Source organism: Schistocerca cancellata, chromosome 2 (genome assembly GCF_023864275.1).
Source record: "Schistocerca cancellata isolate TAMUIC-IGC-003103 chromosome 2, iqSchCanc2.1, whole genome shotgun sequence".
Classification (NCBI taxonomy): domain Eukaryota; kingdom Metazoa; phylum Arthropoda; class Insecta; order Orthoptera; family Acrididae; genus Schistocerca; species Schistocerca cancellata.
The window spans coordinates 463,120,801-463,136,049 of record NC_064627.1 but is presented as its reverse complement, the minus strand read 5'-3'; the positions used below and the strand labels follow the sequence as shown (position 1 = coordinate 463,136,049).

General features: G+C 38.9%; 1 protein-coding gene across 1 annotated transcript in view; it reads right to left on the bottom strand.

Annotated features, from left to right (window-relative positions):
• Window positions 1-15,249, bottom strand: part of LOC126161971 (serine-protein kinase ATM) — a 481,619-nt gene that overhangs the window by 312,189 nt on the left and 154,181 nt on the right. The window contains exons 11-12 of the mRNA XM_049918161.1: window positions 14,615-14,749; window positions 7,112-7,216 (exon numbers count right to left, since the gene is read on the bottom strand). Coding sequence (XP_049774118.1) covers window positions 7,112-7,216; window positions 14,615-14,749 — 240 coding nt within the window. The remainder of the gene's footprint in view (window positions 1-7,111; window positions 7,217-14,614; window positions 14,750-15,249) is intronic.

The following is a 15,249-nucleotide window of genomic DNA, read 5'->3' as shown; positions in this document are numbered from 1 at the left end:
ATCTGAAATGACCAATTTCTAAGGCTGAACATGGTCCTTTACGGCCAGAAGAGCTGCTATGTGTGTTAGAGCTGGACAGCTAGGTTGGTACAACAAGGCATAAGAGAGGCTAGGGCTGTGTGAGTGATTCCATACCATGGACTCCCATACCCTAGACCACTCATCTGTGTGCTTACGAGTGGGACAGTGGCAGTTCTGTGTTTTGGCTGCTAGCTTGCTGGGTAGTTACATGGGTGCCAGATCTTTCAATCTGAGGAGATGGTGGATTGGCCACTGTTTGTGAATGCATGTGCAGCAAGAGCTTATGACTTGCCATGACATTTAACAACTGACATCACCTATGGCCAGCAAAGGTACTTTTGTACCCTAGTCTCTTTGGTGTCCTGTGCATAGGCAGTTCTGTACTTGGGCTGGGCAAACCGCTTGGGTCACAGAAAGGCTACATTACAGTCGACGGAGTTGGACTGATACATGCCAAGGAAGCTTTGCTGTTATTCCTTGGTCGACATTGTCAGTAGGGCGTGGTGCGTTTGACTTGAACTTCCTGAGCATCTGTTTGGCATTCAATTGGAGGCTGGTTGAAATGGGACAGTGCTCAGGTGTTCAATAATGTTAGAGAGAGAGAGAGAGAGAGAGAGAGAGAGAGAGAGAGAGAGAGAGAGAGAGAGAGAAGGCCTTAAATTATGACAATGTAAACTGGGGATTACTGTCAGACATCAAAGTGTGTGGCACTCTCTCAATTGCAAATATTGTAGAAAGAATCACGGATCGTAGCGTGAGTAGTTGATGAAGGTGTCTATGCCACAAAAGGGAAGTTGATGAGAGTGTCCCCCTCATGCAACCACGTAGCTTCACAAAATGGTTAGGTAAATTTAATATGTACTTTCTCTCATTGGTGGTTGAGTTGTAGTCATGGAAAGTGAGTTGTAGTCATGGAAAGAAATGTTGTGCCAGAGCCATTTAATTCAGAGAGCTATTTCAGGAACTGAGCCGTGTTGCATCATAAAATAGTTACGAAAGTCTGGATCTGCTTGTTTTGATCAATACCCTGGCCACCCCCAATGCACTGCTGACAATACTTACCATCGAACTGGATTGCAAGCCAATGCTGTGACAACCTTATGCACTGTCAGTGGGAGTGCCCAAGGTTTGATGGAAGTATTGGTCGAGTGCAGAAGAAACTGTTTCTTGGTGACTGAACTTGGCATCAAGGGCAATGGCAAGGAGAGGCACCCTATGCATGCTCCCTCAAAGTGAGGCATGAAGTTGCTCGTTGCTTCTCTGACTCGTTGGGTGGTGGGACAGAAACAGAATTCATAGTTACAACCACTCACAAATGTCCACACCTGCAGACAGTGCACTGTCTTTTTGTGAGCTTGGAACTTGGTCCAAAAATTGATGGTAATGGTTTTTGTTGATTGACAGGTGGAATTTACTGCTATACAAATATACATGAAACTTCTTCACACCATAAGTAATTGGTAAACCTGCATCATCAATTTGGGAACTGTTTTGTTGTGTTGCTGTCAATGCTGTTATAGTATAGGCAATCTGGTGTTTTTGGGTCTGTTGAACATTTTATGAGACCATCACCACAATCCAGTACTGTGATGCATCCATCATGAGCATCAACTGCAAGGCCAACAACAACATCAAGCATTTTTCTATTTTTAGACACCCATTAAGGCATTAAAAAAACCTCCTGAGTTGCTAATCACACAAATATGTACCTTTCTGCAAAGGTGATTTAGTGGGTTAGCAGTTTTAGCTGTTTGATGTATAAACTCAGCATAGCAGTTGATCTTTCTAGTAAGTACCTGTAATTGTTTCAGATTAGTGGGTGTTGGCAAGTTTGTTACAATGTTGACATGGGCATGATACTTTAGCTGCTGAGAATGTGCCCCAGGTATTTAATGTCTGGGGTGACATTGTAAGCCATTTTTTGATAATCTTTTAAAAGGACTTTGAGGCTCCAAAGGTTATATTTCAGTATATTGAATGGCTTATTCAATACCAGTGGCTATTTTGATTCATCATCTAATGGGAGTAGTAGACATACATCTTTTAAACCAAATTTTGAATAATATTGAGTTCTAGCTAGCCTTGTAACAACTCCTCCAGCCATGGTACAGGAAAGAGATTAACATTTGACTGAACATTGATAGTTACTTTAAAATTACCACAAATGAGTACAGACTCATAAGGCTTTTTAATGACAACCATTGGCATCACCCATTGCCTGTCTGATATCAGGGAAATAACACTCATTCCTGATGCTGTGTGAGCTCAACCTAAAGAACATCTCTAACAGCAAATGGTAAAGTGCAACAATTTCATTAAAACATAAGCAGCAAAACTTTTTGCACAACCCAATGATGGTTCAATAGTTTCCTTGTACACAGCACATAAATAATCAAAATCAGCAAATGGCACTGCTTTGGACAGTAAGTTTATGAGCTTCACTAGTCTGAAATCAAATGCTGTAAGGGCATCTAAGCTCAAAATGTTAAAACCGAATCAGGCAAATCTACAACTAAGAATATTAGTACACATTCAACGTGTACTGTAAGTGACAGTTTTCCGAAGGGGAGGAACTGACTTTTGGCAGTCTTCACTGATTAGTGACAAGGCAGCTACAGTCCAGCTGGAACTACACTGACTGGCCATTAATAATGAGAGCCACTGTCAGATTCCGCAGTGCTTGATGGGCTGTCCACACAGCTGACGTGACCATGTGGAGAAATATGGCTTCACCAGGTAGTGTTTTTATGTGACACAATATACAACTCATTGACACACAGCTGCCAGGTGTCTGTACTTGCAAGACCGACAGTGAGTGACACGGTCCTGGTAGCAGTTTCTTTTATAATGTTAACTGCATCCTGGGTATGACTGCAGCTTTGTTGACACATGTGGCGCACAACATCAAGGGGGAAAGGGATTTTCAATTCAGCCTTTCATTATTAAAAAAGGTTTTACTTGGTGCCAAGAGGGAATCATCAAGAAGCTGGTGATCTGGACAACTGTAAACACTGTTGATATTTGAAGGCGTAAGTAAAAGTTGGCTGGGGCCGGAAAAAGATCCTGCAAGAACAGGACAAATGATGACTGAAGAGAATCATTCAAAGTGACAGAAGTGCAAACCTTCTGCAAACTGCTGCAGATTTCAATGCTGGGCCATCAGGAAGTGCAAGCGTGCAAACCATTCAATGACACATCATCGATATGGGGTTTCGGAGCTGTAGGACCACTCGTGTACCCTTGATGGATGCACAACACAAAGCTTTACACCTTGCCTGGGCCTGTCAACACCAACATCAACATTGGACTGCTGATGACTGGAAACATGTTGCCTGGTCAGAAGAGTCTCGTTTCAAATTGTATCAACCAGATGGACATGTATGGGTATGGAGACAACCTCATGAATCCATGGATCCTGCATGTCAACAGGGGACTGTTCAAGCTGGTGGAGGCTCTATAACGGTGTTGGGCGTGTGCCATTGAAGTGATATGGGACCCCTGATACGTCTAGATATGACTCTGACAGGTAATACGTATTTAAGCATCCTGTGATCACCTGCATCCATTCATGTCCATTGTGCATTCCGATGGACTTGGGAAATTCCAGGACAATGCTACACCTCACACATCCAGAATTGCTACAGAGTGGCTCCGGGAAAACTCTTCTGAGTTTAAACACTTCCACTGGCCACCAAACTCCCCAGACATGAACACTATTGAGCAAATCTGGTATGCCTTGCAACATGCTGTTCAGAAGAGATCTCCACTCCCTTGAACTTTTAGGGATTTATGGATAGCCTTGCTGGATTTATGGTGTCAATTCCATCCAGCACTACACCAGGCAACAGTCGAGTACATGCCATGTTGTGTCGCACCATTTCTGTATGCTTATAGGGGCCCTTCACAATATTAGGCAGGTGTACCAGTTTCTTTGGCTCTTCAGTGTATTTCGTAACACATGAACTCCTATAATGAGTAAAGGACAAACTGCCATACTGGTATCCATTGCATTAGCATGACAGTGGGATGTCAAGTGAAACAAATAACTTTATCAAATGTAGAATCTACTCATGGATTCAATTTCTTGATGTAGTTGAATGGAGTATCAACTGAAATTAATGTCAATAGTGCGAAATTGTTTGGACACAAAACAAAATATAAAAAAAGAGAAAAACCATATGTCCTACATTAAGCAAACGTCATTCAAATGCTTGTGATGTGGAAATGACGTAGGCTTAACATTCGGCCTGACAATCTTTATCACCATTAAAAGCAAATGTTAAATAAAACCGTGACTTCAGGATAAGTAATTTTTCTACAGTATTTTAAAATACAAAACTCAAAACTACATGTCAGGTTCTCATAAATTATCCACATGATAGCCAATACGTCGAGAAACATTCACAAACACAGATCATGGCACTGCAGGTGCTGCTTCTTACCTTTTTTCTTTTTTACGATGATGCGCTTTTTCCTTCTTCATATTAGGTTGTTGCATAAGTTCGTAGTGTTTTTGTTTTGCATTTTGGTGTTCCAGTTGCTATGGGTCATTTATCGATTGTAATTTTTTATTCGCAGTTCAGTTTACATATTGTCATTTCGTCATTTGGAGACGGTGATTGCAGCTATGGACACTAGAAAATGGAGTGCCAAGTAGACAATTCTGAACATTCCAGACATATTCTTCTGTTTGAGTTCAACTGAGGGGTGACAGCAGCACAGGCAGGAGGTCACATCTGTACCCCTTATTGGGATAATGCCAATGGACACAGCAAGAAAATGGTTTTCTCATTTTTGAGGAGGATCATCTTAACTGTGATCATTCCTTTATTGTGTGTCATTTACATGCAATGAGGAAGGTTCCAAAATTGGGTGTGTGGGTACTGCATGCTCAAAGCCAAAATCACAAAAATCACTGGATGGCCTTATTTGCATCCTTACTTGCACCCAATGTAGCACCGACTGAAATAAGACTTGCACTTGGCAGCCGAACCCAACCGGGACATCCCGGCTAACAATTCCATACGCTCATTTCATTTTTTCGTCAACTGGCTCATGAACAACAGCAACCATTCCTATCCTGTATTGTTACTGTTGATGAGAAATGTTGTCTTTATGCTGACATAAGGAATAGAACAGATGGCTGAGCCAAAACAAAGCAGCAACTACCCATACAAAGAGCTGCGCTTATCCAAAAAAGATAATGTTATGCACCTGGTGAAACAGCGATGGCATGGTGTACTATGAATTGCTTTCCAGAGGTGTAACCACTGCTGCTGATATTGATACGTGTTGCAGCAGTCCAAGAACAATGACCTGGAACAGTGTGTGAAGTGATGCTACTCCATGATAATGCACTGTTCCAGTGCACTGCAAACATGGCTCAATGGGTTATTCGTCTCGAAACCACATGATTTCTATAGTCACTGAATCCAAAAGGTACCCCAGCTTTGCCAGACTGCTGTAAATAGTGAAGGAGAATACACTGTTGATGAATAGTCTCTGTCATGTGTATCTGTTGTGTTTATTAAACTTATGTAAGAATGTTTCGAACTTATGTACCAATCTAATATCATTATTGGTGATGAAGTGGGGCGCCTTTATACCATACAGACTCTACAAAGAGTCCACGCATTATGATGTATAGTAAACTGAAGTGAGAAAATGCGATCAAACAAAACCACATATGAAAATAATGGTGATTGTGTTTCAAGACTAAGCTGCTAAACTTTTTGTAGATTTTATTGACCTAAACATCCATCAAGTTGTTTATTTACTGCAAAACACAACACACAATTTCAAATGAAATGCTTTCTGTTTACAATAACAACACATTTACGAGACCTCCTGCACACTAAAGTCATCCCACTGACAATGTCATATGTTTTCCAAAGGGACAATCTACATGTAATTCATACCCTGCAAATCACTGTGAAATGTATGGCAAATGGTATTTCCCATTGTACTATTATTAAGGCTGCTTCTCATTCCAGTTAGGTATGGAATGTGGGAAGACACATTGCTTAAACACATCTGTGCCTGCTGTTATTAATTTAATATTGTTCCCAATATCTCTATGACAGCAATATGTAGGGGATTGTAGTATACTTCTAGATTCAACTTAAAGTTAATTTCTGAAACTTTGTACATAGGCCTTCCAGATCACTGTTTTCAGCACCTCCGTGGCACATTCAAGCAAACCTATGACCATTGCTGCTCTTTTTTCTGCAAGTTCACTATCCCCTATTAGTTCTATTTGATACAGCTCCCACACAACTGAGCAGTATTCTAGGAAGGGTCGCTTCAACGTTCTGTAAGCAATCTTCATTGCAGACTGAGTGCCTTTCGCAAGTATTTTCCAATGAAATGAAATCTGCCACCTGCTTTATTTGTGACTAAACCTATGTGCTGACTCCATTTGATATCCCTACAAACTGTTACACCCAGGTATTTGCATGGAACTTGGCAAATTCCATTGCAGCTCTTTGATACTGTAGTTACAGGATAACATATGTTTTCGTTGTCGCCTTGAACAATGTTGGGAAACCAAAGAAAGGAAACATCTCAATGGTCAGACAGAGAATTGACCTGCTGTCATTCTCAATGCCAGACCACTGTGCTAACCATGGTGCTAGCTTGCTCAGAGAGAGAGAGAGAGAGAGAGAGAGAGAGAGAGAGAGAGAGAGAGAGAAGTGAGGAGGGGGCCAGGGGCTAAGGAGGGGGGGAGGGGGGGGGAGTTTATTATTGTTGCTGGGCTAAGGAGGGGGGGAGGGGGGGGAGTTTATTATTGTTGCTGTTGTTGCAACGCTTTAACTATTACTTAGGTATTGTGGATCTATGTAATGTAACGTATTCCACGATCATCTATAATTGTTACAGAGGTCCTAAAGAACAAAAAATAAATTCATACAAATTTTCTTCCTGTTATATAGAAAAGTTCTCTCTACACACTAACATCACAAACACTGTAAGTACATTTCTAGTGCGTGAAATACAGGAACTTATTATATTCATACTGAGAACTCTGTTGTTTTGCATTTCAATTTTAGTACATCATTTACATTTCACTTATCTATTACCAATTACATACCTCAGCACAACATCAAGGATGTTTTTCCACAGTTTAACAACAACCCCACTCTCCACAAAATCTTCTCTCAGGTTCTTGTCAACTTTAAGAAGTGAACTACAGCACCTGAAAACAAATCAAATTCTGTAGTACAACAGAGTTACAGTGAAATATCTTATGCATTCTGCTTTGTACAACTAAATATTCTAAGAATCTATTCAGGCTTGGGGTCAGTGAGATGGTTAGACAATACTTCAGTGTCCCTCGGTGACCAGAGACAGCGGTCATGTGTGTGTGAGATGTATTTATGTGAATGTGTTGTGTGTTGTCTGCTTCTGAATGAGGCCTTTTGTTGCACCTGTCTGCGACTCAACATCCACTACATCATGAGTAGCAATCTATTCTTTTCAAAATACTGTCATTATTCTATCCCATATTTTCCACTGTTATAAGCTGAATAATTTATAGATAGGGAGAGGAAAATTTCATGAAAACAATAATGCAAAATTGGGAGCTTTCAATGAAATATCATGAACCTGGCAGTTTTTATTAAATATCACAAAGTCAGCAATTTTTACAAAATATCAAGAAATTTGTCATTATTGCATATAAATCTGAGAACGGCAGTTTGTTGACTTTAATAACTGCTAGTTATTGAATGCTCAAACTGCAATTTTTAATCTTGTTTCCTCAAGGCTATGGTTCATGTATAATCTTAAAAACAATGAACACTTCTGTATAACTACAGTATGATGTGATGTCAAAACTAACACAGAAATTTAAAAAATAACACTGAAAACAGAGAAAAAACACTGAAATTAGCAAAAAACAACATATTTGCAGAAAAAACACTGAATTTGGCACACAAAACCACTGAATTTAGCAAACAAAACCAACAAATATGGTTAAAAAGGTAAGACCACATTTGGCAAAAAAGGCAACACGGAATCTGGCCAAACATGACAATGAATCTAGTAAAAGCAGCCGTAAATATGGAAAAAACAGCCACAAAAAGGAAACAACTGGCAAAAATAACAAAAATTTTGCAAAAATAACCACCAATTTGGGAAAAATAACCAGCAAAAAAAAAACCTGATTTGTTGAAAAATAACTCTGGATTTGGCGAAACTCTCCAAATTTGGTAAAAAAAAACTCCGAGTAGGCCAAAACGCCAACTCCGAGTCGGGCAAAACGCCAACTCCGAGTGGGGCAAAACCCTAACTCAGAGTTTGGCTAAACGCTAACTCAGAGTTTGGCAAAATGCTGACGGTTAATTTAGCAGAAAACTAATTCCAAATTTACTAGAACACTAACTCTGAATTTAGCAAAAAATAAACACAGTAAGAGAAAAATATGGAACTGACAAACAGTGAAATTGGCAAAAAAATAGCACAAAATTTGGCATAAAACTGGAAATTGGCAAATACCAAATTGGAAAAAATGCCGAAATTGCCAAAAAAATTAATTTGACGAAAAAGTAGACCAAATTTGGCAAAAAAATTACACTAAATTTCACAAAAACAGTAACACTAAATTTGGAACAAAAAGGTAACACCGAATCTGGCTCAGGAAAACATCAGATCTGGCAAAAAATAGCCTAGAATTTGGCAAAACATAAAATCAAATTTGGCCAAAATAACGCAAAACTTGACCATAAAATAAAATTATTTTTTCCTGTCCCTATTTACAACATCTTAATCACAATTCATCCAATGCACCAGTTAAACTGCACGTGCAAAGTACAACCAGGTTAAGGAACCACATGCTGGTAACAATACATGCGAGATCAATTTATGGCCGAGGCACTGTCATTTTCAAATGCAAAATATAGAAATAAATTATTATTATTATTATTATTATTATTATTATTGTTGTTGTTGTTGTTGTTGTTGTTGTTCCTAGCAGAGAAACTAGGCATATCCCATGTATAAGCAAACAATAAGCTGCTGGAAATTGTAGTGTTTAAAGTCAAATGGAACAGTGTTAGGAACAAGCGAGATCCAGAGTATTGGAACTCGCTCACTTGCACCACTACCCATCAGACTTTTCGCTTCTATGATGTTATGTTGGAGGGAAGTAACTTTAAGCATCTCTGAGTAAAGGTTTCTGAGGAGCGAGATAAAGCATGACACTCTCAATCAGAGTTACATCACACCTCACATTCAGGAGTTTCCAAAGAGGAAGTTAAAATTTGTAAAGATAGAATTGCTGCACTTAATTCTGTCACTGACATAAACTTCCAGAGATAGTCTGTCACTGACAGGTAGCCATGCCTTTGATGGGATAGGTGATGTTTCTGACCTGACTGGAGTAGATGGTGGTGGGAGGATATATAGGACAGGTCTTGCAGCTATGTCAATTACAGGGATATGAGCCATGAGGTAAGGGTTTGGGAGCAGGGGTTGTGTAGGGATCGACAAGTATATCGTGTAGGTTCGGTGGACGCCAGGATACCACTTTGGGAGGTGTGGGAATGATAGTGGGTTGGACCTGTGAAACCAGTCATGTGTTCTACAAGCTATGCGGCAACCACTCCGTTGCATTCTATGTGGACATGACAGCCAACACTCCTCAGCAGCAATTCATTGTCCCCCACCCCAACCTCTCATCCCTCCCCCTCAGCACTCCAGTCTCCTCCTTACCCCCCCCCCCCCCCCCCACATTGCTACTCCCATCATACACTGGTGCTGTTGCTCACAATGTGGCTTCAGTTGCCAGAGACTGCAGTCATGCGTGTGAGTTGTGTTAGAGAGAGAGAGAGAGAGAGAGAGAGAGAGAGGTATTTTTGACAAAGGATTTGCTGGTCAAAAGCTTATTTGTGACAGTCTTTTTGTTGTACCTATGTGCGCCTCAGCTTCTCTGCTATATGGTGAGTGGCAACTTTCCTTTTCATAATGTTCCATTCCACCGTGGATTTTCCATTGTTTGTTATTTTAACATCATGAATTGAGAGTAATGATCTTTACAAAAAAGGGAAACTTACTTATAGGATACCCTTTGTAAATGTAGATACATAAACTTTTTTGTCTCTGTTACGGATCGGAGTGTGGAATGTCAGATCCCTTAATCGAGCAGGTAGGTTAGAAAATTAAGGGAAATGGATAGGTTAAAGTTAGATATAGTAGGAATTAGTGAAGTTCGCTGGCAGGAGGAACAAGACTTTTGGTCAGGCGAATACAGGGTTATAAATACAAAATCAAATAGGGGTAATGCAGGAGTCGGTTTAATAATGAATTTAAAAAATAGGAGTGCGGGTAAGCTACTACAAACAGCATAGTGAACACATTATTGTGGCCAAGATAGACATAGACACGAAGCCCACACCTACTACAGTAGTTTATATGCCAACTAGCTCTGCAGGTGACGAAGAAATGGACAAAATGTATGATAAAATAAAAGAAATTATTCAGATAGTGAAGGCAGACAAAAATTTAATAGTCATGGGTGAATGGAATTCGGTAGTAGGAAAAGGGAGAGAAGGAAACATAGTAGGTGAATATGGATTGGGGCTAAGAAATAAAAGAGGAAGCCGCCTTATAGAATTTTGCACGGAGCACAACTTAATCATAGCTAACACTTGGTTCAAGAATCATGAAAGAAGGTTGTATACATGGAAGAACCCTGGAGATACTAGAAGATATCAGATAGATTATATAATGGTAAGACAGAGATTTAGGAACCAGGTTTTAAATTGTAAGACATTTCCAGGGGCAGATGTGGAGTCTGACCACAATCTATTGGTTATGAACTGTAGATTAAAACTGAAGAAACTGCAAAAAGGTGGGACTTTAAGGAGATGGGACCTGGATAAACTGACTAAACCAGAGGTTATAGAGTTTCAGGGGGAGCATAACGGAAAAATTGACAGGAATGGGGGAAAGGAATACAGTAGAAGAAGAATGAGTAGCTTTGAGAGGTGAAGTAGTGAAGGCAGCAGAGGATCAAGTAGGTAAAAAGACAAGGGCTAGTAGAAATCCTTGGGTAACAGAAGAAACATTGAATTTAATTGATGAAAGGAGAAAATATAAAAATTCAGTAAATGAAGCAGGCAAAAAGGAATACAAACGTCTCAAAAATGAGATTGACAGGAAGTGCAAAATGGGTAATCAGCGATGGCTAGAGGATAAATGTAAGGATATAGAGGCTTATTTCACTAAGGGTAAGATAGACACTGCCTACAGGAAAATTAAAGAGACCTTTGGAGAAAAGAGAACCACTTGTATGAATATCAAGAGCTCAGATGGAAACCCAGTTCTAAGCAAAGAAGGGAAAGCAGAAAGGTGGAAGGAATATATAGAGGGTCTATACAAGGGCAATGTATGTGAGGACAATATTATGGAAATGGAAGAGGATGTAGATGAACATGAAATGGGAGATATGATACTGCGTGAAGAGTTAAACAGAGCTCTGAAAGACCTGAGTCGAAACAAGGCCCCGGGAGTAGACAACATTCCATTAGAACTACTGACGGCCTTGGGAGAGTCAGTCCTGACAAAACTCTACCATCTGGTGAGCAAGATGTATGAAACAGGTGAAATACCCACCGACTTCAAGAAGAATATAATTATTCCAATCCCAAAGGAATCAGGTGCTGACAGATGTGAAAATTACCGAACAATCAGTTTAATAAGTCACAGATGCAAAATACTAACGTGAATTCTTTACAGACGAATGGAAAAACGGATGCAAAATACTAACACAAATTCTTTACAGACGAATGGAAAAACTGGTAGAAGCCGACCTCGGGGAAAATCAGTTTGGATTCCGTAGAAATATTGGAACACGTGAGGCAATACTGACCCTACGATTTATCTTAGAAGCTAGATTAAGGAAAGGCAAACCTACGTTTCTAGCATTTGTAGACTTAGAGAAAGCTTTTGACAATGCTGACTGGGATACTCTCTTTCAAATTCTAAAGGTGGCAGGGGTAAAATACAAGGAGCGAAAGGCTAATTACAATTTGTACAAAAACCAGATAGCAGTTATAAGAGGCGAGGGGCATGAAAGGGAAGCAATGGTTGGGAAGGGAGTGAGACAGGGTTGTAGCCTATCCCCGATGTTATTCAATCTATATAGAGCTAGCAGTGAAGGAAACAAAAGAAAAATTTGGAGTAGGTATTAAAATCCATGGAGAAGAAATAAAAACTCTGAGCTTCACCGATGACATTGTAATTCTGTCAGAGACAGCAAAGGACTTGGAAGAGCAGATGAACAGAATGGACAGTGTTATGAAAGGAGGATATAAGATGAACATCAACAAAAGCAAAGCAAGGATAATTGCATGTAGTCAAATTAAATCAGATGATGCTGAGGGAATTAGATCAGGAAATGAGACACTTTAAGTAGTAAAGGAGTTTTGCTATTTTGGGAACAAAATAACTGATGATGGTCGAAGTAGAGAGGATATCAAATGTAGACTGGCAATGGCAAGGAAAGCGTTTCTGAAGAAGAGAAATTTGTTAACATCGAGTATAGATTTAAGTGTCGGGAAGTCATTTCTGAAAGTATTTGTATGGAGTGTATGGAAGTGAAACATGGACGATAAATAGTTTGGACAAGAAGAGAATAGAAGCTTTCGAAAGTGGTGCTACAGAAGAATGCTGAAGATTAGATGGGTAGATCATATAACTAATGAGGAGGTATTGAATAGGATTGGGGAGAAGAGAATTTTGTGGCACAACTTGACTAGAAGAAGAGATCGGTTGGTAGGACATGTTCTGAGGCATCAAGGGATCACAAATTTAGTATTCTAGGGCAGCGTGGAGGGTAAAAATCGTAGAGGGAGACCAAGAGATGAATACACTAAGCAGATTCAGAAGGATGTACGTTGCAGTAGGTACTGGGAGATGAAGAAGCTTGCACAGGATAGATTAGCATGAAGAGCTGCATCAAACCAGTCTTAGGACTGAAGACCACAACAAACAACATTTGACCAATGTCTGTCTGTAAAAACTGTTATGGATTTTTTTATGTTGGGGATGAATCTGGCTATCTCTTAGAGATTCTTGGCTATTTGTTCAATGAGTGTATATATAATCCGCCATCTTCCAGATATTAGAATAGAACAGCAAAATCTCCTACAACTACCTGCCACTTTACTGTAACATGCTGCTCCTTTCTCCTCAGTTTTATTTGTGATATTTGATATTCTTTTAGTATTTCATTCTAAAGTCGTAATTCAATACACTAATGAGATTCAGAAGGATCTAGGTTGCAATATTTACTTGGAGATGAAGCAGCTAGTGCAGGATAGACTAGCATGGAGGGCTGCATCAAACCAGTCTCTGCACTGAAGACCACAACAATAATTCAAATAACACAGATGTAGAGGACTGAAGGTTAAGTCATCAATTTTGTCTTCCATTTTAGATATTTCACCATGAATTTTACTTTTAGGATTGTTTCTGCAAGCGTTTCATGGATTAGGTTCTTCATTTCATTCTAAAAGAAACTAGAGACTTGTAGAACAGATGCATATTGAATGTTGCACCAGTGTCCTTGAACAGAGAACAAGTAAAACCCAGTTTTTGTTAATCTGTCTTCTTCAGAAAGCAGATAATACCAACTGACAATGCCACCATGACACATATTTGCAATGATGCATATTTTGCGATGTGAATCGATGGAGTAAAATTACAAATGAATATAGATCATACAGTTTATATGTTACTTGCATCTTCCAATCTCAAGTCTAAGTTCAGTAACTGAAACACACTATCTGCATCATGCACAGTTTTCATCTACATTTTGAGGCATTAAAAGAACAACATTATACTGTGTCAATGTATTTTTAGCTTAAATTCAGAGAATCTTGAAAAAAGCTCCAGCCAGAACACCAGAATTACAAATAAATTGTGTACCACTTTCCCCATCATTACTAGATGGGGTACTTGGCTGAAAGCTGCATTACCTGTAATAATTTTAAGCCTTTACACAGACTATTAGATGCTTTGTCAGATGATTCTTCTGCTGTAAGAAACGCTTTACAGAACTATCAGGAAAACAATAACAGCAAAATGAACTTTATGTCACACACAGTTGTCAACGGCCATAACAAACTGGATGAGGAATGTTTCAAGAAAGAAGAATAATGAACCATTTTGAAAGACATGAAAGATGTGCTTGAAGATATTGGAAAACAGAAGCTGAAGTAAAGCTTAGTCAATAACCCTGATGTACAGGAAGAATCCTGATTACCATTCAAAAACAAGATTAGTATCTGTTTGTTGTCTGTTTACAAGTATTGCTGAATGATTGCAAAAGTCTCCCTAAAATAAAAAATAAATAAACAAAATACTAAAATCTTAAATGCTATTTGTTTCACCAGGTTTCTGAATGAATGACAGACATAGGTCAGTCTGTTCAGCAATGTGTTTCACTACATTTTCCAATGCCTTTAGTAGGTTTACAATTTAATACACAATTCATGACAAATATCATGTTTGGAATTGGCAACTCTTTTGACCAAAATTTTGCTCCTGTTTTGTCACCTAAATATCCTAGGTCTAGTAATGAAACACTCACCTGCAAAGGCATGCCATTAGTAGTGTGTCTCTGCAAGAATTTAACTGATCAGTCACAACAGTTAGCAGAGAAACATAATCTTCACTCATTACTGTTTCACAATAACGAGATATGTATTCACTCAAAAACGTCAACCTGGAGGGGAGAAATTAAACTTCAGTACAAATTTCATGTAAAATTTCTAAATAAAAAAATGATCAAATATGTAACGGTGAGCTTAAAGAAACCATCCAAACAAATCAATATTAAAATGTGTGTCTATAATTCTGCTCCGATTATGAACTTCCAAGACACAAGCAATTCTATCCACAACTTAACAAAAGAACAGTAATTTGCAATAATATGTAGATGATACGAATCCATCAACAAAGCAGAAAACAGTGTGATTAAATACACTTATGCATCTACACTTCTCATAAATCAACCAGACCATTAGAAGATTTGTTTGAAAATTATAAAACTGGGAACAACATAAAATAGTGACAAGAATGCGAAAACATTAACATAAAAAAAATTAATATGGCACCATTTCTGTTAAATTAGAACATGTTAATGGTTCCAGATGTATGAGGCCACATGTAACAGACTGTATAATTTATAGAATATATGCACTTATGAACCAAAAATTATGATGA